This window comes from Poromitra crassiceps, assembly GCF_964638095.1.
Source record: "Poromitra crassiceps genome assembly, chromosome: 4".
NCBI classification, from domain to species: domain Eukaryota; kingdom Metazoa; phylum Chordata; class Actinopteri; order Beryciformes; family Melamphaidae; genus Poromitra; species Poromitra crassiceps.
The window spans coordinates 44,797,566-44,824,501 of NC_139626.1; the positions used below are offsets into that span (position 1 = coordinate 44,797,566).

Consider the following 26,936-nt stretch of genomic DNA (forward strand, 5'->3'; position numbering starts at 1 on the left):
AAACTCCCCCCCCCCCAAAAATAATAATAATAATAATAATAATAATAATAATAATAATAATAAATAAATAAATAAATAATATCTAGAAAACAAGAAAGCTTTGTTTACTGTTTCGACGACGCAGTACCTCAGGGGGTTGCCATGGCAACAAAGCGTAGATGCCGACGATGGATGGAGTCACTTTGGTAGTTCTGTAAGCAGCGCAGAGCTGCCACTGCAGCAGATATGCTGGAGCCAGGAGGAGGAGGAGGAAAGTCAAAACAACGGTCTCACACTGACGCCGCTGTGAATTGGGACGTCATTTTGTCGGCTATCACTGTTGCAGATGGCCAAACGTATCGACGCACAGAGAGGAGCAATGAGATGTCAAGTAGTGCAAACCCTGGGGGAATGAGACGGCCTCTGAAAATAAGCTCACGGTGAGACAGGCATACTCCGACCTGGAAAGAGGGGAGATGTGAGGCACAAACGATGTAAACATTCCAACAACATGCATCTGAGGAGGATGTACTGGTGACTGTACGCAAGGAGTTGATAATAGCTCGACTTAGGGTATAGCCGACACCGGAGACTTGACGTGATTAAACCAGCAGGCTGCTACCAGCTCCGACGTTAATTAAGTTGTCCCGACCGCTGGGACTTCACTGCTCATATTGGTGCTTGAGAAATATACGATGTCTTTTTCTGTCTATTTTGTCGGGCTGCTTCCTTTGTCTCTCTTTCGTCTGTGAGTCTGCCTCTGTACATCCGTCTGTCTCTGTCCCTCTGTCACGCTCTCTCGATCACCTCATTCCCTGGTAAACAACCTTTGACGGCGCAGTCGCTGGAGTCGGATGCTTCCGAGTCACGGAGATATTCATGCGATTCCTCAAACACGCCGAAGACATCTGGAGAATTGAGTCAGATTGTTGACATAATAATGTCCCTGTTCACACTTGAGATGGCGGCTGCCTTTGTTCGATGTTGGAGTCTAATTTACATACGCAATTAACATATGTAATTAACATAATATGTAATTCCAGTTTAGTTTTTCTTTCAACTAAGCTAATAGAAGCTCACAAGCAAGAGCTTCTATTTCTCTAGCTTATATTTTGTTCCCTTTTGTATATTTGTGTGTGTGTGTGTGTGTGTGTGTGTGTGTGTGTGTGTGTGTGTTGTGTGTGTGTGTGTGTGTGTGTGTGTGTGTGTGTGTGTGTGTGTGTGTGTAGGTTGTAGTTTACATTCTTGTGAAAAGGTGTACATACTGGATGCAGTGAGCTCAATGGCTCATGCAGTCTATTTTGGGAATGCTGGGCTTTTAGCTTGGTTTCCTGCTCGTTGCTATTTTATTCATTTCTGTTTTCTTTCTTTTCTCCGCTCCAATTGCCCCTTCTTTTTTTATTGTCTTTGTGAATTATTTAGGAACGCTTTACTTTCGGATTTTCAATGTAACGCGCGGAGGACATTTTTGTTACATCTCCCATTTCGGGTTCACACATGACAATTTAAAGGACATTACTACTCAACAATTTCTATACTCTTCTCGTAGCTAAAAGAAGACAAATAATTAGGAACAAGAACAATCCCCTGAAGCTATAGCTTTCTATTTCTATAGCTGCCGAGAAGCTAGTGTACGCTGTACCAATGAACAGCCTGGAGATGCTAGTGTACGATGTACCAATGAACAGCCTGGATATGCTAGTGTACGCTGTACCAATGAACAGCCTGGAGATGCTAGTGTACGATGTACCAATGAACAGCCTGGAGATGCTAGTGTACGATGTACCAGTGAACAGCATGGAGATGCTAGTGTACGATGTACCAATGAACAGCCTGGAGATACTAGTGTACGATGTACCAATGAACAGCCTGGAGATGCTAGTGTACGATGTACCAGTGAACAGCCTGGAGATGCTCCATTGACACTGCAGACTGAACTTGTGGTCCCATTACATCTGAGCTTTTATGTTTACATCATAATGCGCTTTAGCTGATATCAGTGTTATTAATTGTGAACTTGAAATGTTTGTTCATTTTCTTTACACCTATATTCTGTATCTCTATGATAAAAGTCGTACTCTTTAACTCATTGAATGCCATGGACGTCCTTCGACGTCCAATTAAATAGTGACGTAGAATGCCACGGACGTCCTTCGACGTCCAATGCGTTTTTTGACGGTGGGACGTCGATCAAAGCCTTCCGCAGCTCCTGTACAACTATAGTAGCTATTGGAGGTGTATAACCTATTTTACGGACTCATTAGGTGGCGACAGTGCTTGCTCGGTGCAGTCCAGATTAGAGACAGGTCCGAGAAACAGCCTAAAAGCCGTGGATCAAAGACAACCCGATGCATGCTCCCAGAGCCATTTGCTCTGTCGCGGGAGCTGACATTGGCTCCGAACAGGAGTCAATCCGCGCTCACAACTGAGCCCCTCTGTCCCTGTCTGTCTGTCTGTCTGTCTGTATAGTTTCTCCACCCGATTAGCAGACAGGAAAGCAGCCCCTGACGCCAAACCATTCAGCAATCCGGGTTGGCTCTTCCCTGCTGTCGCGCTGAGAGCCGACAGCAGCACACAAACGCAGCACTCCGAAAATATAATGGTTGCGTGAGGCTGTGTGCAGTGTGGGGAGGAGTTTACGGGGGGAGGGGGGGAGGGGGGTGGTGCACGCAGGGCATCACACAACAACTACGTCACTACATCAGAAAATATTATCTTCAGACTCAGTGAATGTGCTTGAAATGCTGCATTTCACAAAAGGCGGATTATCTCAGCTAATAATTTGAAAAGCCTGAAAACGCTGAAAACAACCTATCTTCTCCGGCTCATAACTAAAGAACGGAAAATGGTATCAATAAACTTTTTTTTGCTGATGATACAATAGAGCCAGCTCGTTCTTGTGCGTGTTCGGTGTTTACATAGTAATATCACACAATATTCTGTGGGCCTCGAGAAATCACTGAAAACGCTCTGAAAACTCTGGCACTGGGAGCATCCGTTCTCCAAAAGTGGCTGGCACTGAATGAGTTAAGTGTGTGTGTGTGTGTGTGTGGTAACTAACTTCACCTTAACATTTTTGCTCCACAAAGTTACAGATGGTAATCCAATTACAATAGTCTGCTTTTCTGATTGAGCAGTTACATATTTTTGTGCGATACCATTCATATTTATTATCTTGTTAGTAATTCATCAAAAGTTTATTTAAAAAATGTAAAAACAAATCTGTTAAAAAATCTCTTATGATGGGGGAGGTGGGACACATGGGGCCAGAACAGACCACACCAGAGTAGATCCACCTGGGCCGGTCTGGATCAGACCCTGCCCCGTTTGGGCTCATATTTCATCGTTGTCAATGCCGTCATCCAGGTCCACGTCACTGAGGTTGTAATCCCCCTCCACAGGAAGCTCTCCATCTTTTCCGTCCCAGGCTTCCACAGTGTGAATCTTGGGCAAGGCTCCACCTCCAACTGTAGCAGTCGAACCACGACCCACAGACAATTCCCTGAGGAACTCATGAATGCCGGTCTCGCTGAAGGAGCCTCTGAGCAGAGCAAAACAAACAGACTTGCGGGTGTTGATGGCAGCCATGGTAGGGTAGCCGAACCCACCGATGCCCAGGGAGGCCTCCAGCTCCATCTGAGCTCCAGCCTCAGTCCACAGCCAGCCCCACATCTTCTTCTTGTACTTCTCAGCCCTCTTCATCATCAGCTCCATATAGCCGTTTCTGCCAGTGGCGCCTGTGTCCAGGATGGGTGGCACTACAGCGATCACACAGAGCTGGGTGTCCTCACAAGTCTTCTTCAAGGTGTCTTCATTAAGGATCTCCAGCAGTTCAGGAGCAGGGACGTTGTCAGAGAACAGATCCATAGCCCTGGCAATGATGTCAGAACGGGAGCGTCCTTGGTAGTCCTCAGGCTCCTCCCCCTTATGGAAAACCTTGATGGTGGGATATTCACGAATCCCATAGCGGCTGGATACACTCTGGTGTACAGTAGCATCCACAGCTCCTAGACGAACTTTGCCCTTAGTCTGCTCCTTGACTGCTGTGGCTGCAGCTGCCCACTCAGGCTCCAGATTCTTGCAGTGTCCACACCAGGGGGCAAAGAACTCCACCATCCACACAGCATCGCTGTCCAGCACCAGCTTGTCAAAGTTGTCATCAGTGAGCTCCACCACATCCTTCTTACTGCCATCGCTGCTGCTGCCACCACTCTGTCTGCTGTAGTCCGAGTCACCGCTCAGCCTCTCCTTCACCAGGGAGCGCAAAGCATTCAGGGCTCCATCCACAATGGCCTGGCTGCTATGCTCACCTTGGTAATCCTCTGGCTTCTTCTTGTTTGCCCCAAAGATCTTGATGGTTGGCAAACCTTCGACATTATACTGGCTGTGCAGGGACTGGTGCTGATCTGTGTCTACAGCACCAACCTTGACGACACCCTTGAGGGCTGTGGCAACCTTCTTCCACTCAGGAGTGAGGTTTTTGCAGTGGCCACACCATGGAGCGTAGAACTCAACCAGCCACAGGCTATCACTCTGGATCACCTCCTTGTTGAAGTTGGAGGGGGTGAGCTCAACAACTTCTGTGTCGAAGCCTTGGACAGTCAGGACCAGGGAGCAGAACAACACACCAAGTAAAAGCAGTCTCATGGCTGTAGCAGCTGTCTACACGTCTCCTCAGTTAGCAACACACTGTTGATGCCATACCCACTAATGATGTCATAGACATTGTGACATCATCAGTGATGTCATACAAATCACTGATGATGTCATACATAGACATTGTGACATCATCAATGGCGTCATAGACTGAATTGTGATGCCATCAGTGAGTGACATCATCACTGATGGCATCACTGATGATATCATTTTCTTATTTGTTGTTTTATGTCAGTTGGCATCCTTTATGTTGCATTACCGCCTCCTTCTGGGCTTATCCATCTACTGTTTCCCCGGAAAATACCTCCCTGATGACATCATCACTGATGACATCACTCTTAGGTTGCCCTCTGCAGGGAATGATTTATGACATCACAATTGGTATGACATCATCATTGTCTCTCATAAATCACTGGTCATCAGTAATAGAGAGCTCCAGGAACGAGTCCGGAAATCATCGATGCTAACAGCCCTGGTTCTTCAGTTTTCGCCTATGGGAGTTTTTAATGGGTTTTTGGTGCGATGCTTCTAATAATCTCTCTGAGCAACGCTGGCTTAATCAAACGCGAACCAGTGTTTAGTAACATCATCTTCACACATGAAGACCACTTTTATGAGTTTTGAAGCTTTTATGTGCCGTTAAAAGGGTGGCTAGCTAGCAAACGGCTAAATGAGACTACAATGTCGACGCGGATATTATACGTCATCACGAGTGAACGCGGAAATTCTTTCTCTCGCAATCAATGCGTGGACGCCTATGCGACACTGTGTGTAGTTCTGGATTAGCTTAGCACGAGCTTTTTACCTCTAGGGCTCGCAGTTACGCTTCAAAACTCATGAAAGTGGTCCTCATGTGTGAAGATTATCCCGCTGAACCTTGGTTCGCGTTTGATTAAACTTGCGTTGCCCACAGACATTATTTGAAGCATCGCGCCAAAAACCCATTCAAAAATCCCATAGACAGAAACAGTGAAGAACCAGGAAGTTCGGGACTTCCGCATTCAGCCTACAAAAATACGTCATCCCTGGAGCTCTCTATTTCACTCGAGCATTGTGATGTCATCAGTGATTTATGACAGACACTGATGATGTCATAGACATTGTGACATCATCAGTGATGTCATAGACTGAGATATTTGCACAATTGGGCTCGTGTTTACCGTGAATGCGACATAAATCCACCTGAACGGCCCCTCATGTGGTATTCACGACTTGGTATGTGGGATCTTTCTGAAAGCTTCGATCGAGCTCACGACTTGTCACGTGCCTGTGACATTTCACAAAATGGCGGATGCATTGGACAATTAAATATATTGACATTTTACCTGTATAGACGGTTTTCACCAGAGCGCAACCCCACAGCACTTCCTTTTTCTCAGCATTCGGCAAACTGCAGAAATATTCACTCGACCAGAGCGCAACCCCACAGCACTTCCTTTTTCTCAGCATTCGGCAAACTGCAGAAATATTCACTCGACATCGTTACTTTTGTTTTCGCTGCTCAGCTGTATAGACGGTTTTCACAGAATGGTCAGTCCTGCACTTGAATGTTTTTTTTTCTTTTATGTCCATAGCAAACATTTTTAATCCTGTGACACATCAAAAGTGTACCCTGTTCACTGGGCCTCTCTACCTGTTGATATGCTAAAGTTCTGGTTGATGCACTTTCCCGGACTTCTTTCTTTGTGTCTATTGAGCCATGTTTCATCTTGAAAGCACTATTCACCACTCGCATTTCTCTAATTTTTTCCACAATGTTGTATGAAACATTCAACCAGGCCCGCAGGGGGGCTGCTAGGCTCTGTGCCAACTTGACGTACAAAGCCCTGCTCATGAATGTACATGCGCATGAATCACGTGCAATTCTATAGTTGTACACGCGAGTGGACAGTGAACACATCGTTTATCAAGTGCGCTTGGACAGGGGTGCAAGGCCGTTGTTGCCAAGCAACCAAAGCAACAACTTCTCACAGTTATCTGAAATGAACGGATTAGCATCGTAGCAAAACAGTCATATTTACTTCTTCGTCTACATGTGGAGCAGATCCAGGATGACATGCTTGCAGTGTTCCAAAGAGTTGAGATGTTTTTATCAGCGCGTCATGGCACTATCATGCACATGCAGAGCGCACAGACAAAAGGTGATGTGCTGCTCAATGGCACCGGCTCTGCTCGATGTTCTAGCCTCAGAAGCACTGGAGGGAGCGTGTGTCTGTGTGTAGGGGGGGGGGGTGGACCATGGGAGACGGGATGGGTGGCTGGCGGGATGCACTCCGTTGAGGAGGAGCAGATGTCGGCGCTGGAGTCTCCGTGCGTAATGCAATCCATGCAGGCCAGGCGCGAGGCCCTGTGCGCTCGCGACGCGTCATCAAACGTCAAGCGCCAAGGTTGCGCCCCTTTTACGGGGAAACCCACCATAGGAAAGTACAAGTACAAGTAGCCACAAACACTTCAAACTATTTAAAACGGTTTAATTTGATATAGATATGCCGAAGACTTGCTGTGTTGTTAGTTTCACTAACAATAAAACACACGGATCTGCAATGTTTTCTTTTAGAGTAGAGGTGACACCGTCATTGTGGATGATTCATGTAACCTGCTGTAATACAGCGTTCATATAAGGCGAGTACCTCGTGTCGATGTCTTTGGGTCCATTTATAAACAAAATTAATTCTGTTCTTTTTCTATCGATTTTTTTTGTACTGCTATTTCACATTGAAGTCAACGGCGAGTGGCTTGTTGTTTTCCCCCTAGACGGTTTGCGAAGTTCCCGGATATGCCGGTCTGGTCTATTATATACTTTAGTATCTTGCGTCTTGTGAAAGATTCAGCGCTGCCCAGTTTAGCTTACAGTACTTTACACAATAAAGACATGGTAAAAGCTCCCCCTTGAAATCTTCATCATACTCCAAGAGGTCTTGTGAACAAATTCATTCATGTATGGCATTGGTTACACAGCCATATATGGCAGATTTACACAGATGAAATTCTGTCTGTCTGCCTGTCTGTCTGTCCCCACAAAAGTAGACCAATCACAGCTCACACTGCTACGTGCATAACATCATGCAACTGAAACTTCTCGGTGCCTGATGATGTGTCACTGGGTATCAAACAGCATTGAATGTTAATATCTGTGCAAATAACCATGCAAAAAAAATCATTATCTTAGTTTAATGTAGATGCAAAGGAATATGCAATCAGCCCGTCATAACATGCACCGCAGAAGAATTGGCATTCCCGATGTCTCTTCGCCGGCCCTCTGGCCGCGGCCGCACCGATGACGGTCCGCCCCGGCCGACAGCCTCTCCCCCTCTCTCCCAGCCAGCGAGGACCTGAACCACAGCCTCTCCCCCTCTCTCCCAGCCAGTCAGGCAGCCAGCGATGACCTGAACCACAGCCTCGGCCAGGAAGCAGTGAGGTCCACTGGGCATGGAGTACCCCCCCCCCCCCCCCAACACACACACACACACACACACACACACACACACACACACACACACACACACACACACACACACCCCTCCCGAAAAGAACAAGCCAACCACATATGTGTTGTTTTAACTTTATGATACAATATTTAGAGCGTCTGGCGTGAAACTGGAATGCTGACAGACCTCTGATCTGTTAGGAGAGAGAAAAAGAAGGGAACCCTGGAGAAGGAACTGAATGATTCAATGAATTGTAAAATGGTTTTGAAAAGCAAAGTTGTGAAGTGTGCAGAGATGACTAAATCCTAACATTTGAGTCCTATACAGTGATTTCCTCTGGCGGAGGGAGGGGCACACGATGGCTTTAATCACTGTACTGTATGCCTACCTCAGGGCGGAACAATAAAGTGCGCTACTCAGTCAAAAAATCAATGGGCCTCGTTGGAAGGATTTGGCTACTTTGAGACTCGGTACACAAACGCTGCTCCAAGGTCATTTTGGCACGCAGGGCTCTTTTTGGTTTTGTTGCCAGTTGACCATAGAACAGACGGCTTTTTGAACAATGCAAGCTGTTTATCGGATGTGACAAAAGATGACATGGGTTAAATGAATAATTCCTCCCTGTATAGACCTAATCAGCGGGATGTTTACATTTACTTCCGGGTACCCCTGAGGTCCACACATTATAATGGCGGTGGACGGCACAAACTGACGTGTTGAAGACAAAAACAGACAAAGAAGACAAAAATGGTTCGTCCGTGTTGTGTTGTTGTTTAATATCATTCATAACAACACTTTCACTAACGTTAGTGGAGACCAGACTAGCTAATTTACCTGTTGGACCAGACCAGAGTAGACTTGAAGCTAAATTAAATTAACGTGGCGTCAGTAGCTCTTTCTCGCCGAGAAGAGCCTGGTGACGCGAGGTTAGTAGCTCTGTCTGTAACGTTAACAAGTCTGCAAAAAAACAGCGAGTTTGACAGACAAACAAACGTTATTAGCTAGCTAACACTACATCAAACAAACACAGAAGAAAGGCTAGATACGTCGGACAAGCATGTTTACCAACCGTTTAACCATTTAAATTGAAAGTAGTCGGCCGAAAACAGCGAGAGGGTTTGACAGCATTTATTTGACAACACGCACATTTAAACCTGCCGCCTTCCCCAAGTGGTACCCGGAAGTAAATTTGTTTACATGGTGACGTCACGGTGATTTGGTCTATAGCGGGCCCTGCTCCGGAGCAGGGATATCCCCGACTTTTCGGGGATAACCCCGACTTTCCATCTAAACACAGGGCTAAGACGTTGCCAGTGTGAAACGGGGCCAGAGAAGGGGCCAAGCACACAATGTGAATCGCATAGCCCTGGTTTTAGGTTAGCCTTGGTTAACAATGCGTGTTAGCCTGGGGCTATCTTAGACCTACTCTTAGCCCAGGGCTTAGATAGGCCCAGGCTAAGAGCATGTAGTGTGAAAAGGCCTTATGTGAGCATATAGGCTGTGTGAAGTTGAGGTCTGATCATTTTTGCCGTTGGGAGTGGGGGCCAGCTTTATATGAAGTATTTTTTTTAGATTGAGATAGATTGATAACATTTAAGCAATCTGACACTCAGAGCCAATTTGTGAATGCACTCCTTGAACTCTAGCTTTAAAAGAGAGTTGTTTCTTAGGGATAATACGCATATCAAAGTATAAATGTATCATCAGCAAATACATTTTTAGGTTGGACCTTTAATTTCTTACCCTTTTCTATGATCTAGTAATTGATGACTAGTGCCTTTTGAAATGAATCCACTGTTATTAAGAATTCATTCATTCATTCATTCATTCATTCATTAATGTTGCCACTCAGGATTGCTTTGTGAGAGCTGCACTAGTTGTCATCGATTGTATGGCAATAGAGGGCCTAACCCTGAGTCAGACCACGCTCTTCATTAGACGAACCAATCAGAGAGCAGGCTATGACGAATGTCCCTCCTGGGCTACTGTGAGCCGTGCTTTGACGAACAATGTAATAGTCACGACCAAATAGGCCTTGATCCCTGGGTTAGGGCCCCAGAGGCAGTGCAGTGGTATGTCCAAGACTTTGTTCAACTCCCCTCTTAGACAAAGTCTTAGGCACATTTGACATGGGCTTACATGACATGTCTCCTATCTTACTGGCTGATGCCCCAAAGTGGGGTCAAAGTGATACCCTCACCCAAGAGGGACATACGTACATGAGGCCGCCTCGCATCCCGACGTACTGGACAACATCAAACTGTACTGTGTACCGTTGCTGACATCTTTCACCAAGACTGTCTTCTGTTGCTTGGATTGATTTATTTTCTTGATTTTAAAAGTAACGTGTCCTTGTTCACAAATGCACTACAGCCTACATGAAAAGCAAACAAACGACTTACTTAATCTCCATTTCTTCTCTATCTTGATTCTCTCATTAGCTTGCGTGAAAGATGTTCATAACTGACCTCTACACACAGAGACGCAAAAAAACACACACACAAAAAAATAATGTTTTCTATTCCCTGCACCATTTGGAAATTTGGAAAACCCTTGAAGAGAAAATGTTGTTTTATGCAGTCTGCCCGTCCCGCTGTAACCAGAAGGTGCAGTGTTTTAAGGAGACGGCGCAACAGGCCAACACGTCATTGTGATTTGTTGCTAATTTCCTTGGAGTACATTTCTGCTTAGGCAGTACAGTGCATAAAAAATGCGGTAATGTCAAGACAATGTTACTCTTCACTTCAAGGGGTCTTTCAATGCGTTGACATTTTGAGATCTTGCATGGAAATGTTGCAGTTTAACACCTGGGCGGCAGGATTGCATTGTGGGTCATTGTGGGTCATCTTAGTTTCATCTTATTATAGGAATTATTGTAGGTTTACAGTAGGGGATATGTGTGAGGGGTAACTATAGTATGAAGGGAAGGGTTAAGGTAGGGGGGAAGACTATATTATTTTTTATTGCGAAATTATCTGTTGGACTACAATCATATTTCTTCACTGCTTCATTCTACCTTCTCAGAGACTGTCACTGTGCCATTGTTTAGCTTTGTTTGGGATTTTGATAGCATTTCCTCTTGACCAGAGCTTTTCTCCAAGACTGAATCATTTTGGCCCCTTCAGTCTCAAAGTTTCCCTTCTAGCCAACAAGTAATTGATAAAGTATTTCAAAGAGAGAGAGAAAAAGAGAGAGAAGCGTTGAACACTGTGACGCTCATTGACAGAGCTGACGCTATCAGGTCAGGTTTTGCGAGTCGCTCGGAGAATGAATTCAGCCGTCGCCAATTACCTTGAGAACCCCTCAGCTTTTGTCGGCCATGCGGCATTCGCCATTTTTCTACTCTGCCTATTCCCAACTCCCAGTGATAATCGCAACCCGACGTCCCGCTTAGATTAACAATTGAGCCGAGTCCTCGGGGATGTTCTCACTATTCCCTCCATCTTATTTTCTCCTCTGCATCTTGCCCTGCTGAGAGCCTCAGTGTGTTGTAGCTTCACTGTGTTCCTTTTCTGCCTTCTTACTTCTTCCCTTTGTGATGCAGACATAAACAGAAGGATAGCCCTTTATGGACACTTGTTTCATTTTGAAATGCATCAACGTACATCTGGATAGAAATACAGAATAGTTGGTTTATGCGTGTGTTTCCTGTCTGTTTGTCTGTCTGTCTGTCTGTCTGTCTGTCTGTGAGTGGGTGAGCAGATTTGTGTTCGGCCACAGCTATGCCATTTTACGTGCGATCGCGCTGAATCTTTCAGCAAGACGTAAATGCCACTCCTCGTGTCTCGTCCCCGCTGGCCAGTCCGTACGGGTTGCACGTGCAGAGAACATTTACACTCGATACACTGTACAGGTATTCCGCTAGTGTAAATAATGTAATGGGGAAAATAGCTGTCTGATTAATGGTTCTGGAAGATAATCAAATGTATGAAGAGCCTATGTGCATTTGTCCATAATGAATTTTCATGTTATCCTTTACTAGCGTCTTGCTAAATGAATAGGCCTATGTTAATTCAAATGTTTGAGATACTAGCCAAAAAGTTGGCTCGAGCCATTTACTGCCAATGTGCATTATTGTCCATGCAAACTTTATAATTTTGAATCAAAAATGTGAATTTTAAAGTGATTTTCTCTCCATCTCGTCCTGATTGCTCGCCCAAGTCAAAACCAATGGGATAATAATGAAATGTCAATGCATGGTTCTATTCCACCAACATATATATATATACAGTATATATAATATATTGTGTGTGATATGTAACAAAAACTAGTTCCCATAAAGAGACTGGTTGAACACAGAAACTGTTTCTTGGCTGGAGCTGATATGAAAGGAGATATTTCCAACGTAACACCCGTACTTACTCACACCCCTCTACGCTCACACCCCTCTACGCTCACACCCCTCTACGCTAGCATTCCTCCCAATCGTGTACCTTGGGAACGTCATAGTATAGTAACGTCTGAGGATCCTCCTGTGATCAGCGCAAAGCACAGGCCAGTTCTGTGCTATTTCCCTGGCTTTACCAAGCCATGCACGCATCAACACATCCTGTTCAAACGATGAACCAAACCTTTTTGTGCATGTTATGTTGGCCAATTTGACTTAAGATACATTTGAGACAGTAAGGTTGCATTTTTCATAGCTACAGTGTATATACACATTTTGTGTGAATGTTTGTCATCCAACATCGAACTGTCAGTAAGTGCCCTGATGCACAGTGGGGCTTGTGCAGGATTGTTGAGAATAGCAATGCACTACCTACTGGGTGCTTTCTTTTTGAAATTGACACGCTCTAGGAGAACAAATTAGTTTGGGATGTATCGAGAAGGAAAATACTTTTTCTCTTTGTTTTGGTACTGCAGTGAGAATGCTCACACTCTGTACATCCTCTATACCAAGTGGATAATGTTTTGATCACAATCTGATCACACAAATGTAAAAAATAAAATAAATAAATAAAATAAAGCAACACTGCTTAATTTATTGAATTTCATATTCTTTGATCAAATGTAGTCATATTAAGACCAGGCACACCAAGGAGGGTGAAGTCAGAGCTACTTTTGGTCTTAGTATGGGGCTGGTAAGGTATGACAATTTTGTGGGCTCATGGATAGATGGTCGTTGAGTCATCATTTCTAAATAACACATACAAATCAGTTAATGTGGTCTGTGCAACTTTAACATTTTGTCAGTGGATAACACACGACAGTGTATACAGTAGTCACTGCCACACACACACACACACACACACACACACACACACACACACACACACACACACACACACACACACACACACACACACAGGCAACATCAAGTCATCACTGAGGACTTGAGCCTGTTGGTTTGTGCTGTTGGCTGACTGTACTATTCATAGCACCCGACAGTGTCATGAGTGTTCAGTGAGCACACGCTTCTCCGTTGTCAGACGTCATTACCTCCGCCAAGGAGGTTGTTTTCGGTGCCGTCTGTCTGTTTGTTAGCAGGAATACATACTGGGCCCATTTTCATGAAACTTGGTGGAAGTGTGTGTAGCATGGGCCAAGGAAGAACCTGTTGCGTTTTGGAGCGGATCCAATCTGATTCTGGTCAAGGAAGGGGGCGGGGCTACGCAAAAGGGGCCATAGCTAGGGATAGGAAGGTCCTAGACCTAGAGAGTCAGGGTAGGTCTGGGTAGTGGAAGTTGATAGGTGTGTGGGTGGTGGGAGGGGGAGTGTCAAGAAAGGGGGCGGGCTAGGGTAAAGGGGCCGTAGCTAGGGATAGGAAGGTCGGGGTTCAAGGGGTGGATGGGGGAGTGGCTAGGTGTATATGGGTGGTGGGAGTGGGTGTGGTCATGGAAGGGGGCAGGTCTATGGAAAAGGGGTCATAGCTAGGGACAGGAAGGACATATACTGTAGAGGGGGGATGTGGGTGGGTCAGGGTTCTGCTCTGACTCTTAACGAAACTCTTTGACGAAATATAACATCCCAGACAAATTTCAATCAGGTTTTTGAAAAAAAACACTCCACTGAAACTGCCCTCCTCAGAGTTTCCAATGATATTATGATGTCCACTGATGCCGGTAATTGTTCTGTCCTGGTTTTACTTGATCTCAGTGCAGCTTTTGACACGGTTGACCACAGCATCTTGCTGGATAGGCTCAGGGACTGGGTGGGTATCTCAGGGAGCGCACTAAGTTGGTTTGCCTCTTACCTAACAGAGAGAAGTTTCTCAGTAGCCGTTGGCCCTTTTAAATCTGACTCCTCCCCCCTTTCGTGCGGTGTGCCACAGGGATCCGTGCTGGCGCCAGATCTTTTCGGCCTGTACATGCTTGCCCTAGGCCTTTTAATCAGTTATTTTAAGGGTATTTCTTATCATTTTTATGCAGACGACATCCAACTCCATTTCTCTTTTTAAACCCGATAACTTAGAGAGTCTCAGCATCCTTCATGAGTGTCTGGCCGCCATTGAGCAATGGATGGCGAGCAATTTCCTACAACTAAATGCTGCCAAGACAGAAGTGCTGATCATCGCTAGCGACAGCATTGCCTCCAGAGTGGCGAGCCACATGGGGTCCCTTAAGGGAAATATCCGCCCCTCTCTGAGAAATTTAGGTGTTTTCTTTGAGCAATCTATGCATTTGGATAAACATGTAAATTCCCTAACCCGCTCCTGCTTCTACCACCTCAGAAATATTGTCAAATTACGGTCCATTGTATCACCTGCTGAACTGGAAATAGCTGTACATGCTTTCATTTCCTCAAGACTCGATTATTGTAACTCACTTTTCACCTGCCTTAACCAATCATCCATAAACCAGCTCCAACTTGTCCAAAATGCCGCTGCAAGATTGCTCACCAGGTCAAAAAAGTCTTGCCACATCACCCCTATCCTAGCCTCTCTCCACTGGCTCCCAGTGAATTTCAGAATTCAGTTTAAAGTCCTGGTCTTAACTTATAGAGCCCTCCATGGACAAACCCCGGTTTACATCTCCGAGCTTCTCCATTCATACTCGGCCAGTCGGTCTCTGAGGTCGTCCGACCAGGAGTTACTGGCGGTGCCCTGGACCAGATTAAAAACTAAGGGTGATAGAGCCTTTGCGGTGGTGGCCCCAAGGCTCTGGAATACTCTCCCTCTGGACCTGAGAGTCTCTTCCTCTGAACTCGTGTTCAAAAAGCAATTAAAAACTTTCCTGTTCAGAAAAGCTTTCGGCCATACATATATTTTACCGACTGTTTTGATTTATTTCATTCTTCTGCTTGCAATGTTTGTCTTTATTTTAGCTATTTTTCTGCTAGCCTAATTTTGCATTTTCTTAGACATGTTTTAATTATATATGTTTTAATTGTATTACTTGTTTTAAACTGTATGTGGTCCTCTGTGAAGCACTCTGTGCACTCGTGCTACGAAGAGCGCTATATAAATAAAGGTTTACTTACTTACTTAAAATGTGCATATCATAGCAGACTGGATTATTGGCCTTGACGGAGGTCTGCGTTCTCCGAGCGCACGTCCAGTTAAAAGTGTGATCCAGATGCAGTAAATATGACAGTTGCAGGTTCTAGTGTAGCCAATGCCAAGTAATCGTATAGCTTTAAAAGTACAAGTACACGGCTAAGCATACCATTTCCAGGGGTGTCTTTTGCAAATACAATAATAGTCAAATGAAAGTATTCCCTCCTTTTTTTTCTCTTCCTTTTGTTTTTTACAGTATACTAGCTGTGTACTAAAATCAACGTATTAAGGGTTCCTGTCATTTCTAATGGCGCGGTGCGGCACGCTCCCTAAAAGGAGTTGAAAGTACACTTTCAGCCAGTTGGCAGCAGGCCTGCGTTCACAGCGTTGCGTTCACATACAAGTGGTTCATTCTGTGACACGACAACGAGTCACAGTCGCTTTACTACAATGACCGTGTTGCACTGACCTTTCCTCTGCCCTTTGCATCCATTGACGTATTATTCACCTCCTAATTGGTAGAATCACATTCAACACCATTTGCTGCAAACACAGCGGAAACATACAACAGCACGACCAATTATATGCCCTTGTAATGTTTTTTTTATTATTCTTTTTTTTTAGAGTAGCCGGTTATTCTTCGCACATTATTCTTGAATAAGCAGTACACCGGCCTCCATATTTCCTGTGTTTTATATTTTAGTTGGGCTTGTAAATAAGCAGAAACAAAGTTGAGTTGGGAGTTGGGACTGAGAAACATAAGTACACATAGGCCCCATAGGCTCCATTCATCTCATTTATTGCAGCACTGTAAGTGCACAACATCTGATATCTAATCAACAGTGTTGGGCAAGTTACTTTCAAAATGTAATATACTACATATTACTAGTTACTTTCATTTAAAAGTAATAAGCTACTTTACAACAATACTTGAGTAACTCGTTACTTATTCACTACTTTTGCATTACTTTTACCAAAACAATAGCAGCAGCAGAATGACATCGCCGCCCCAGAACCATCCCGAAAAATTATTTCAACCGCCTTGAAGTCAGTGAAAACAATCCAAAATTCTAAATGTTATTCTTTTCCTTTGTTATTGTCATCTATAGTGGTTATTTGCATACAAACACACAGTTTGATTAGGACATGATTGTATCTTTTTTTTTAAATATGTGCTTTGATTTAATAAAATGTAACTCAATTTGTAACTTGAGTTACTTGACAAAGTAACTGGTATAATATTACTGAAATCCTATAAGTAATCATTTATATTACTGAGTTACTTCTAAAAGTAATATATTACATGTAATATGTTACTTTTGTAATGAGTTACCCCCAACACTGCTAATCAAGCCTTTGGGTCATAGTTCACAGTCTAAACAAAGGAAACATCAATGATGCGTGTTCTCCTATAGTCAAGAGTCATTAATTTACTTGCATGATTTTAGAACACACATGCCTTAAAGAGCAAAATGAATTAGTAATCTACCTGTAGCAATTAAGCAGCGTGTCAGCTTTTCCCTCGATGGCTGCCACCATGAGCTGTCAAACAACTTGAAGCCGCAGTTCATTATTGCACAATTGCTCTTTTTGAATCTGTTTTTTCACTCTCAATATGATTTGCTGTTCTTCATAGAAGAACAGACGCGATAGCTACCCATCAGCTGAACGTATATTTTGAGGTACAGTATTGTTAGCACACACTGGAGTGGAGTGTTCCAATTCTGAAAATTAATAATGAAAAAAAGAATCTTTATTTTGCATCTCCTAGTCAAACTCTATAAGAATGTCTGGGCAACGGAGATATGTAGATCTGAACTTGAAATTGGTGATTCATTTGGGTAATAACATTAGTAATAACATCCTAGGGCAATTATTCATCAATTGTACTACATACATTATTGAATTGACATTTTTAAATGGTTTGCTGGAAAATTACTTGTGTGATCCATGACCTGGAAAATATGTGTTGTTGTCCGTTCGTTGTAACTGATTCTCATTCATTGTCAGTTTGTACCTCAGTTTGTCGTCTGCAGCTGTACCCTGCTGCAGACGAAAAGGAGAAAGTAGGCCTCTTGTGACTGGAGTGCACCTTCCACAATCTCAAGCATTTGGGATTATGGTCGTTCATACAAAAGAACCGAAAATGCAATTAAGTTCTGTCGAGACCGGACTTTTTTCCTTGATTGGCAGGAACCATTGAAAGCAGACCCGGCATCTGAGTCAAATTGCTTGTCATAATGTGACCCGTGTGTTACCACTACTTACTGTCTCTTTCACTCAGGCATTATTCTTTTCTTTTATCTCTACGCTTGTCTCTCCCATCCTCTTTTGCATTTATCTCTCTCCATTCCTATGCCTTCTTCCCCGCCCCCTGTAGCCCCGCCCCCTGTAGCCCCCAACTTTCTGCCCCTTCCCCATCTCTTGACCACCGCAAAACCTTGTATGTAGCCTGCCTTCCTCCCAGCGGCTGCTGCCGAAAACTGGGTTATGCTTGACGCAGTCCTGGCACACTGTCATCCTACAGTACATGTTATTATCCTCACACTGTTATCCTACAGTACCAACACAGTCTCACAGAAAATTGTAAAATAGCAACGTTTTGGACCAACGTTGCTATGTTACAACTTCGGCTCGAAAATTGTAAAATGGTAACGTTCTGAGATCTTAGGGTTACGGTTAGGGGAGGGGGAGGGGTTAGAAACAGAAAATCTCTGTAAACCACGCCCAAACCACGCCCACCCCAAAATGGTACGTTACCATTTTACAATTTCGCAGCCGAAATTGTAACATAGCAACGTTGCTATTTTACAATTTTTTGGGAGATCGGGTTGACAGTACCTGTTATTATCCTGGCACTCTGTTATCCTACAGTACATGTTATTCTCCTCACACTCTGTTATCCTACAGTAACATGTACTATGTCAGTGTGCATCATTTGGCAAACAGTCTGTCACCCTGTGCCCCAGGATTACCCTGTAAACGTGCACGTTGGCTCCTGACTCTTACCCAGCAGCGAAGCAACTCATCCTGCATTCCTCAGAGCCACGTCCAACTCCTTCGCCCTCAGATTGCGTTCGCCCTCGTGATTTATTGTTGACTCTCTCAGTTTGTTTTCAAATAAGATGGACTTTGTAATGCAACGTGGGTCGGGCTGCGGGCCGAAGCTAGAGAAGGCTTTTTATTCAATTGCTATGCTTTTGTTGAACCTTAGGGTGGGTAGAGTAAACACAAATTGCTTTTAGGTAAATATTCCTCCGTGAATAGATGGGGGGGATATGCTAAATTCACAGTGTGCCGTAAAAGCCCCTCGCAGCAAGGGCACAGTGCGCGTCGTTTGCATTCTGTGTAATGCGTTGTCAAACTGCATCTGTTGTCATGAAGACAGCAGCAGCGTCTTTATTCAGTGGTGCACGGGCATCCCCCTCTCTCACAATGGAAGAACACAAGATAAGGCAACATTGATTAAATTACGTTATTACCATAATACACACATGCATTGTTTTTGGAGCACGCTTTAAGGAGATCAACACATATTCGCCCCTCTACACTTAAGGCCCATTGCGCCCTATATAATGCCTTATCAGTGCAAGTAACATTTTACAGAGGGGGTTGTGTTGCCTCAAGGTGAGATCGACATTCGATTGAGAAACAGGTAATAACAAACTTATAAAATAGTCAGATATATTACTGCTCTCGTTGTCTACTACCACGTTTTCTTTTTTCCCCCTATCGCTTGAGCCCACTGAGAGCCCTGAGATGTTTTCTCTGTGGGGTTAACATGATCCTGTTCTAAAAATAAATGCAGTGGCACAGTTGTTTTCAAAATAAAAGCAGTGGCACAGTTGTTTTCAAAATAAAAGCAGTGGCACAGTTGTTTTCAAAATAAATGCATTGGCACAGTTGTTTTCAAAATAAATGCAGTGGCACAGTTGTTTTCAAAATAAATGCAGTAGCACAGTTGTTTTCAAAATAAATGCATTGGCACAGTTGTTTTCAAAATAAATGCATTGGCACAGTTGTTTTCAAAATAAATGCAGTGGCGCAGTTGTTTTCAAAATAAATGCATTGGCACAGTTGTTTTCAAAATAAATGCAGTGGCACAGTTGTTTTCAAAATAAATGCAGTGGCACAGTTGTTTTCAAAATAAATGCATTGGCACAGTTGTTTTCAAAATAAATGCAGTGGCACAGTTGTTTTCAAAATAAATGCATTGGCACAGTTGTTTTCAAAATAAATGCAGTGGCACAGTTGTTTTCAAAATAAATGCATTGGCACAGTTGTTTTCAAAATAAATGCAGTGGCACAGTTGTTTTCAAAAGAAATGCAGTGGCACAGTTGTTTTCAAAAGAAATGCAGTGGCACAGTTGTTTTCAAAATAAATGCAGTGGCACAGTTGTTTTCAAAATAAATGCAGTGGCACAGTTGTTTTCAAAATAAATGCAGTAGCACAGTTGTTTTCAAAATAAATGCATTGGCACAGTTGTTTTCAAAATAAATGCATTGGCACAGTTGTTTTCAAAATAAATGCAGTGGCACAGTTGTTTTCAAAATAAATGCAGTGGCACAGTTGTTTTCAAAATAAATGCAGTGGCACAGTTGTTTTCAAAATAAATGCAGTGGCACAGTTGTTTTCAAAATAAATGCAGTGGCACAGTTGTTTTCAAAATAAAAGCAGTGGCACAGTTGTTTTCAAAATAAATGCATTGGCACAGTTGTTTTCAAAATAAATGCATTGGCACAGTTGTTTTCAAAATAAAAGCAGTGGCACAGTTGTTTTCAAAATAAATGCAGTGGCACAGTTGTTTTCAAAATAAATGCAGTGGCACAGTTGTTTTCAAAATAAATGCATTGGCACAGTTGTTTTCAAAATAAATGCATTGGCACAGTTGTTTTCAAAATAAATGCATTGGCACAGTTGTTTTCAAAATAAATGCATCGGCACAGTTGTTTTCAAAATAAATGCATTGGCACAGTTGTTTTCAAAATAAATGCAGTGGCACAGTTGTTTTCAAAATAAATGCATTGGCACAGTTGTTTTCAAAATAAATGCATTGGCACAGTTGTTTTCAAAATAAATGCATTGGCACAGTTGTTTTCAAAATAAATGCATCGGCACAGTTTTCAAAATAAATGCATTGGCACAGTTGTTTTCAAAATAAATGCAGTGGCACAGTTGTTTTCAAAATAAATGCATTGGCACAGTTGTTTTCAAAATAAATGCAGTGGCACAGTTGTTTTCAAAATAAATGCAGTGGCACAGTTGTTTTCAAAATAAAAGCAGTGGCACAGTTGTTTTCAAAATAAATACATTGGCACAGTTGTTTTCAAAATAAATGCATTGGCACAGTTGTTTTCAAAATAAATGCATTGGCACAGTTGTTTTCAAAATAAAAGCAGTGGCACAGTTGTTTTCAAAATAAAAGCAGTGGCACAGTTGTTTTCAAAATAAATACATTGGCACAGTTGTTTTCAAAATAAATGCATTGGCACAGTTGTTTTCAAAATAAATGCATTGGCACAGTTGTTTTCAAAATAAATGCAGTGGCACAGTTGTTTTCAAAATAAATGCAGTGGCACAGTTGTTTTCAAAATAAATGCAGTGGCACAGTTGTTTTCAAAATAAATGCATTGGCACAATTGTTTTCAAAATAAATGCATTGGCACAGTTGTTTTCAAAATAAATGCAGTGGCACAATTGTTTTCAAAATAAATGCAGTGGCACAGTTGTTTTCAAAATAAATACATTGGCACCGTTGTTTTCAAAATAAATGCATTGGCACAATTGTTTTCAAAATAAATACATTGGCACCGTTGTTTTCAAAATAAATGCATTGGCACAATTGTTTTCAAAATAAATACATTGGCACCGTTGTTTTCAAAATAAATGCATTGGCACAATTGTTTTCAAAATAAATACATTGGCACCGTTGTTTTCAAAATAAATACATTGGCACCGTTGTTTTCAAAATAAATACATTGGCACAGTTGTTTCCATACTTTCAGCCCACAAATGGCAGTCACATGACATCACTTGACTATCCGGCTTAAAAAAACCCAAATTCTAAACTCTTGGGTCCGTGTAAGAACTATGCGAACTGTGCGTTCTGACTTGTAATAAAACATCTTGGGGTCACCCGAGTCTCGATACGTACGTACAGCATATACGCAGTGCAGAGCAGAGTGCCGGTCTTCATGAATAAAAGCAACATATAGCCTAGTGTGTCTTTGCCTCTTAAAAAAAACCCCAAACATGCCACAAACTGCTGTGAGCGGCATATTTAAATAGTATCGCCGTAAAACATAAGATCACCACCATCAATATGGTAATGTGCCCCACAGTAGAGATCATAAAAAAAAAATCTATTTTGTGCAAACTCCAATAATATAAGGTGTGTGTTCGTCTCTGTGTGTAGGTGGTGGTATATCCCTGCCTGTTCACACTGTGCCTAAAGAAGAGAAAAGCATGAATTAACATACTTAGCAAAGCAATGGACTTCAAGGTCACCTCCTTTTTTTTTTCCCCTGATCCTTTTCTCTTTTTTTTTTGCCTCTGGCTACTTCCTCAGACAGATTGGCCTGGACCTTCTGCTGCCCTGGCCCATGCCAAATCTGCTCTCTATACTTTGTTAAGGTCTATTAAACATGCTATCTCCAACTCCAGCTACCCTTGATTGCCCACTTCATCACCTTACCCCGTTTTTTGGGGGGCCTTTCTCAACTGAATCCTACCGTCAAGTTCTTGTGAAAAAGGAAATGGCCGATTGCTGTTACAGTGATTCAGCCTCATTCACAACTACTTGCAGAGAGCTACATGTCATTTTCTGTAAAGAGTTCCTCGTTTTAAGAAACACGTATATCAATATTGGGACTACGGTCATCCAAAGTACATTATATTAGTAGCTGGTGGAAAGATAGTTTGTTAGATAGGAAAGTAGTATACCTTTTATCAACGTACATGCACTTGTGAGTCAGATGTTTCAAAATTTGCAATTGCAATTTGTTGCAGGGAAAAGGTGATTTTTTTGTTGTTGTATAGGCTTTCAAAATGACCACGCTTTTCTGCTTGAAAAAGGTTTCATTCCAAAAATGCTACAGTATATCCACTTTGAAAAGACAAATGCAGCCTGAAATGCATCGCTCGATATTTCAAAACTGCAGATTATTCTATCCTCTAAAACACAACTACTTTGTAAGCAAACGTCTCAAGATGAGTCCTAACGTTGGTCTCCCAGAATTTGTTGTATTTTCATGCCTGCATTTTGTCCGAATATTGACCAAGATTCGATTATTTTTTCATATGGTGCATAACTGGAATGAAAGTCCTCGGGTGTAATTAGTTTCGCAGTAAGATGATAGTGTAATTCTCTGTTGCTACAAAATTGAATCTCTGGTTTTCTTCACAGGATAAAATGTCCGTCCGCCATGCTTTAGCTCTCTTGGTTTTCTGTACTATCGTGCTGACCTTCCTCTTGTCTTTTTGCCCCCTGCAGAACAAGATCATTCTGGACCCGCTGACGTTCAGCGAGGCACGCTTCCGACCCTCTCTGGAGGAGCGCTTGGAGAGCATCATCAGCGGCGCCGCGCTCATGGCCGACTCGTCCTGCACGCGCGACGACCGCCGCGAACGCATCGTGGCCGAGTGCAACGCCGTCCGGCAGGCCCTCCAGGACCTGTTGAGCGAGTACATGAACAACGTGAGTCTTCCCTCCCGTCACGTGCTAAGTGTGACCGAGTTTCACCACAGTCACTGCACAAATGCACGCACGCACGCACACGCACGCACACACACACACACAACACACACACACACACACACCCCGGATTCCACTCAATCCGCACCACCCTCCTCTTTCCCTCAAGCATATTGATTTGACATCTCTAAAGCTACTCAGCTACTCTTTCTCCATTGAAATGCAGAACTAAACACTCCTCTCTCGACTCCCAGAAGGGGCTATTTCCTCTCCTAATATCTCTCCCTGCACCACTTTCAACTCACACCAAACAAGCATTAGGTCTCAAATTAACAGACTTCTCATTAGGTTATCTCAACGTGGCTCCGCCAAAATGATGCCTTTTGTGTCACGTGGCGACTCTCTTTCAAACCTCCAATCTCGGGGCTCTCTTCAATCCCTGTTATCTTCAAAAGAAAAAACAAGTGTCTCTAAAAGTGTAGCGCCCATTTCAGGCTGGCCCTTCAAGATCTTCTGGGCAGATAGCTTTTCCCCTCCCGCTCTTGTCTGAATGAAATGAGGACTTTGATGTCAGCACTGGAGGAGACATGAAAAAAAAAAAAACAGAGTCGCCGTTTCTCCCCAGGATGAGAGCCATCCTCTGTTGTGCGCGGCTAACAGGGGAATGTTAATGTAATGTCAACAGGGTGACACCGAGCGACGCGGCAGCCTTTCAGCCTCCGCAGCCCTCTGTAGTGCCCTCTGTAGTGCCTTCTGTAGTGCCAGACATCACTGCAAAGCCCTAGCCTGTGACTGCCCCTGCGGGGCACTACCCAGGCCATCGCAGCCCTCTGTAGTGCCTTCTGTGGTGCCCTCTGTAGTGGCATACATCAGGGGTTCCCAACCTTTTTTGTGCCAAGGACCGGTAGATACATGGAGAAAAAAAAGGTGCGGACCGGTTGTCAATTTTAATGGTTTTAGTTACATACTGTATATATTTACTCACCAGGGGGTGACAAAGGGTAAATAACAGCCTTTTCATCTGTCAATAAAGACACTTTCACAATTATGCACAGTGATTTGATTTCAGCCTATATCATTTCTAAAAGTAGATATTAATGATCAAACATTTCCATTTATGTAGCTTACAGTATTTATGTTTTTGTTTCAACTATACAAACATAAATAAACGTCAACTTGAAACTATGTTTCAACTACCACACACAGCCTATAATATTATAGCCTATGTTTATTAAAAAAAAATATATATATATAGATTTTTGGACCGGCTCGCGGGCCGGGTACCAAATGCGTTGCGGCCCGGTACCGTTCCGCGCCCCGATGGTTGGGGACCACTGGCGTACATCACTGTAAAAGCCCTAGCCTGTGACTGCCACTGCGTGGCACATCCCGGGGGCCAGCCTGGGCGTTGAGATAACCCCCAATGACCTCGACTACGGTACAGCATGTGGCCGAGTTAGCTCAGTGTGCAAGATGGCTGTAATGCACTCATGTTTCACTCAACCAGGATGTCTAGTGACTCAGTGCAGCTCATGGCAGCTTGAAATGAATATTGGCACGACCATCAATGTTAAATATATTCACCTTTTGGTTGTTTCTGGCTGCGGTGGGTCGTCCATTTGAACAAGAAGCGGGTTGAAGTGCTTTGAGGTGATGCTGCTCGCTGGAAGCAAAGGAAGCAGTCCTCTCAAATGTTCCTTAGGGCTTCTCATCCTCTCTTTCGGGCCATTTAGTGTTTGCCAGCTCTTATAGTCATTAGGGGGGGTAGAGTATTTGTAAAGTGCCAGATAGCCCCCCCCCCGACCTTGGCAATTACTAAGCCCATGAACCTTCCTTTCTCAGTTCATTCAGTAGGGCCATTAAGCCATAACATGCTCATGAATGGACCTAAATGAGCATCTTCTAGATGTTTTGATGCTGCTAGATGGGAGAGGGAGGCAGAGTTATGATATAGTTCATATATTAACCTCTATTGTGTTCATTTCATTGTCCGGTAGATTTTCGAAAGGAGACAAAAAAAGTGTGATATTAGCCTGCAATGTGCGGACATGGCGGATACATTAGAATTGTATCTGTAAATGTCTGTATAACGTGATTCATTTTGAGCTCATTTCACATGCACATTACGTGCTACAAGTGGATACGCATTTGCATATTGTGTGTGTGTGTGTGTGTGGGGGGGGGGGGGGGGGGGGTCCTGGGTGACAAATAAAGCTGGGAAAGGAACTTCCTGTCCCCTTTGGGGGTCAAGTTGTCAGTAGTGGTGAAATGGCAAAATGCAGACCTGTCAAAAGAATTAGCGGCAGAGTTTGACGATAACATGCTGTCCTCGAAGCTACGCCTGCTTTAACTAATTACTCACATTTCAGAATTAAACTGTGACCCGGTTAAAGGGTGACCCATCAAAACCTGCCAATCAAAGACACAAACGGCCAAGCAGTTCTTTTCAAGTTTCACACCAGATGGACTGTACTCGGGCCACACTCTTCCCGGCGACCGCCGCGGCCGGAGGCTTTATGTTTCCGGGTTGTCCGTGTGTCCGTGCGTCTGTCCGTCCATACGTCCCATTCTCGTTAACGCCATATCTCAGGAATGCCTTGAGGGAAATCCTTTTCTCATTTAGCACAAAAGTCCACTTGGACTCAACGATGAACTGATTAGATCTTGGTAGGCAAAGGTCATAGTTCAAGGTCACTGTGACCTCACATCTGTCCCATTCTCGTGAATGTGATATCTCAGGAACACCTGGAGGGATTTTTTCTCTGTTTTTTTTCCAACTTTGGCACACACGCCCACTTGAACTCAATTGGATGAACTGATGACAATTTGACTTACAAAAGCCATTTTTGGCCATAACGCAAGAATCCATACGCTAATTATGACAATTTCACACAAATGTCTAATAGGATCAAATTCAACTCAACTCGGGGTGTCCGGGTAGTGTAGCGGTAGATTCCTTGCCTACCAACGCGAGGGGCGGCTTGGTCGGGCGTCCATACCGGCACGATTGGCTGGTGTCTGCGGGAGGGAAGCTGGATTGAGGGTATTTTGTCCTGGTCGCTGCACTAGCGCCTCCTCTGGTCAGTCGGGGCGCCTGTTTGGTGCAGAAGGGAACTGGTGGGAATAGCGTGATCCTCCCACGTGCTACGTTCTGCTGGTGAAGCCTAGCTGTTGGATGAAAAGAAGCAGCTGCGTATGTCTCGGAGGAAGCATGGTGCTAGTCTCGGCTCTCGTTGAGAAAACGATCTTTACAAAAACGGTGGCGGTGCTGTCACTTATTCACGCCAAGATCCTTTAAGTTGACCTAATAATCACATGAATTAAATGACATTGATTTGGTACTTCATTTTTTAGTCCACGCTTTTCACTTCCTCTCCCTGGATAGCAAACTGGACAGGGGGCCTCCAGTTCCTCTGGTAGTCCACCATAAGCACCCTCTTCTCCCCCCCTCTTCCCCCCCAGCAGGGGTAAATGGTTTTCTTGTACCTGGGTGGTGTGCGTGAGAAGTATGCCAGCAGTTGATGTGAATATCAATAGGTCATTAAAAAAATATGAAATAAAGTGACACTTGACTGCAAAACAAACTTTTGAGCATATTTATTGACACATTTACATATTTACAACAACACATTTATTCATACATAATGCCTCTTTGACCCACTACTTTCAGAGGCCACTGTATATTAGCCTCAGTGGGAAAGTTTGCAGACTGGCTGAAAGCTTTTTATTGCTCCAACGGCGCAA

At 43.6% G+C, this 26,936-nt stretch overlaps 1 protein-coding gene and 1 pseudogene across 6 annotated transcripts in view; one reads left to right on the forward strand and one right to left on the reverse strand.

Moving 5' to 3' along the window:
- Positions 1-26,936, forward strand: part of ctnna2 (catenin (cadherin-associated protein), alpha 2) — a gene marked incomplete at both ends in the record, with an annotated part of 596,683 nt that overhangs the window by 133,483 nt on the left and 436,264 nt on the right. For 4 of the 5 annotated variants that reach the window (XM_083634725.1, XM_083634724.1, XM_083634727.1 and 1 more), the window contains one exon: positions 22,992-23,195. In XM_083634725.1, the coding sequence (XP_083490851.1) occupies positions 22,992-23,195 (204 nt within the window). Of the gene's footprint in view, positions 1-22,991; positions 23,217-26,936 lie in introns of all 5 variants that reach the window. The other variant, XM_083634723.1, reaches the window with a different exon arrangement.
- LOC310774915 (protein disulfide-isomerase A6 pseudogene) lies at positions 3,313-4,626 on the reverse strand (annotated as a pseudogene). The gene has a single exon. The product of its transcript is annotated as a protein disulfide-isomerase A6 pseudogene (transcript).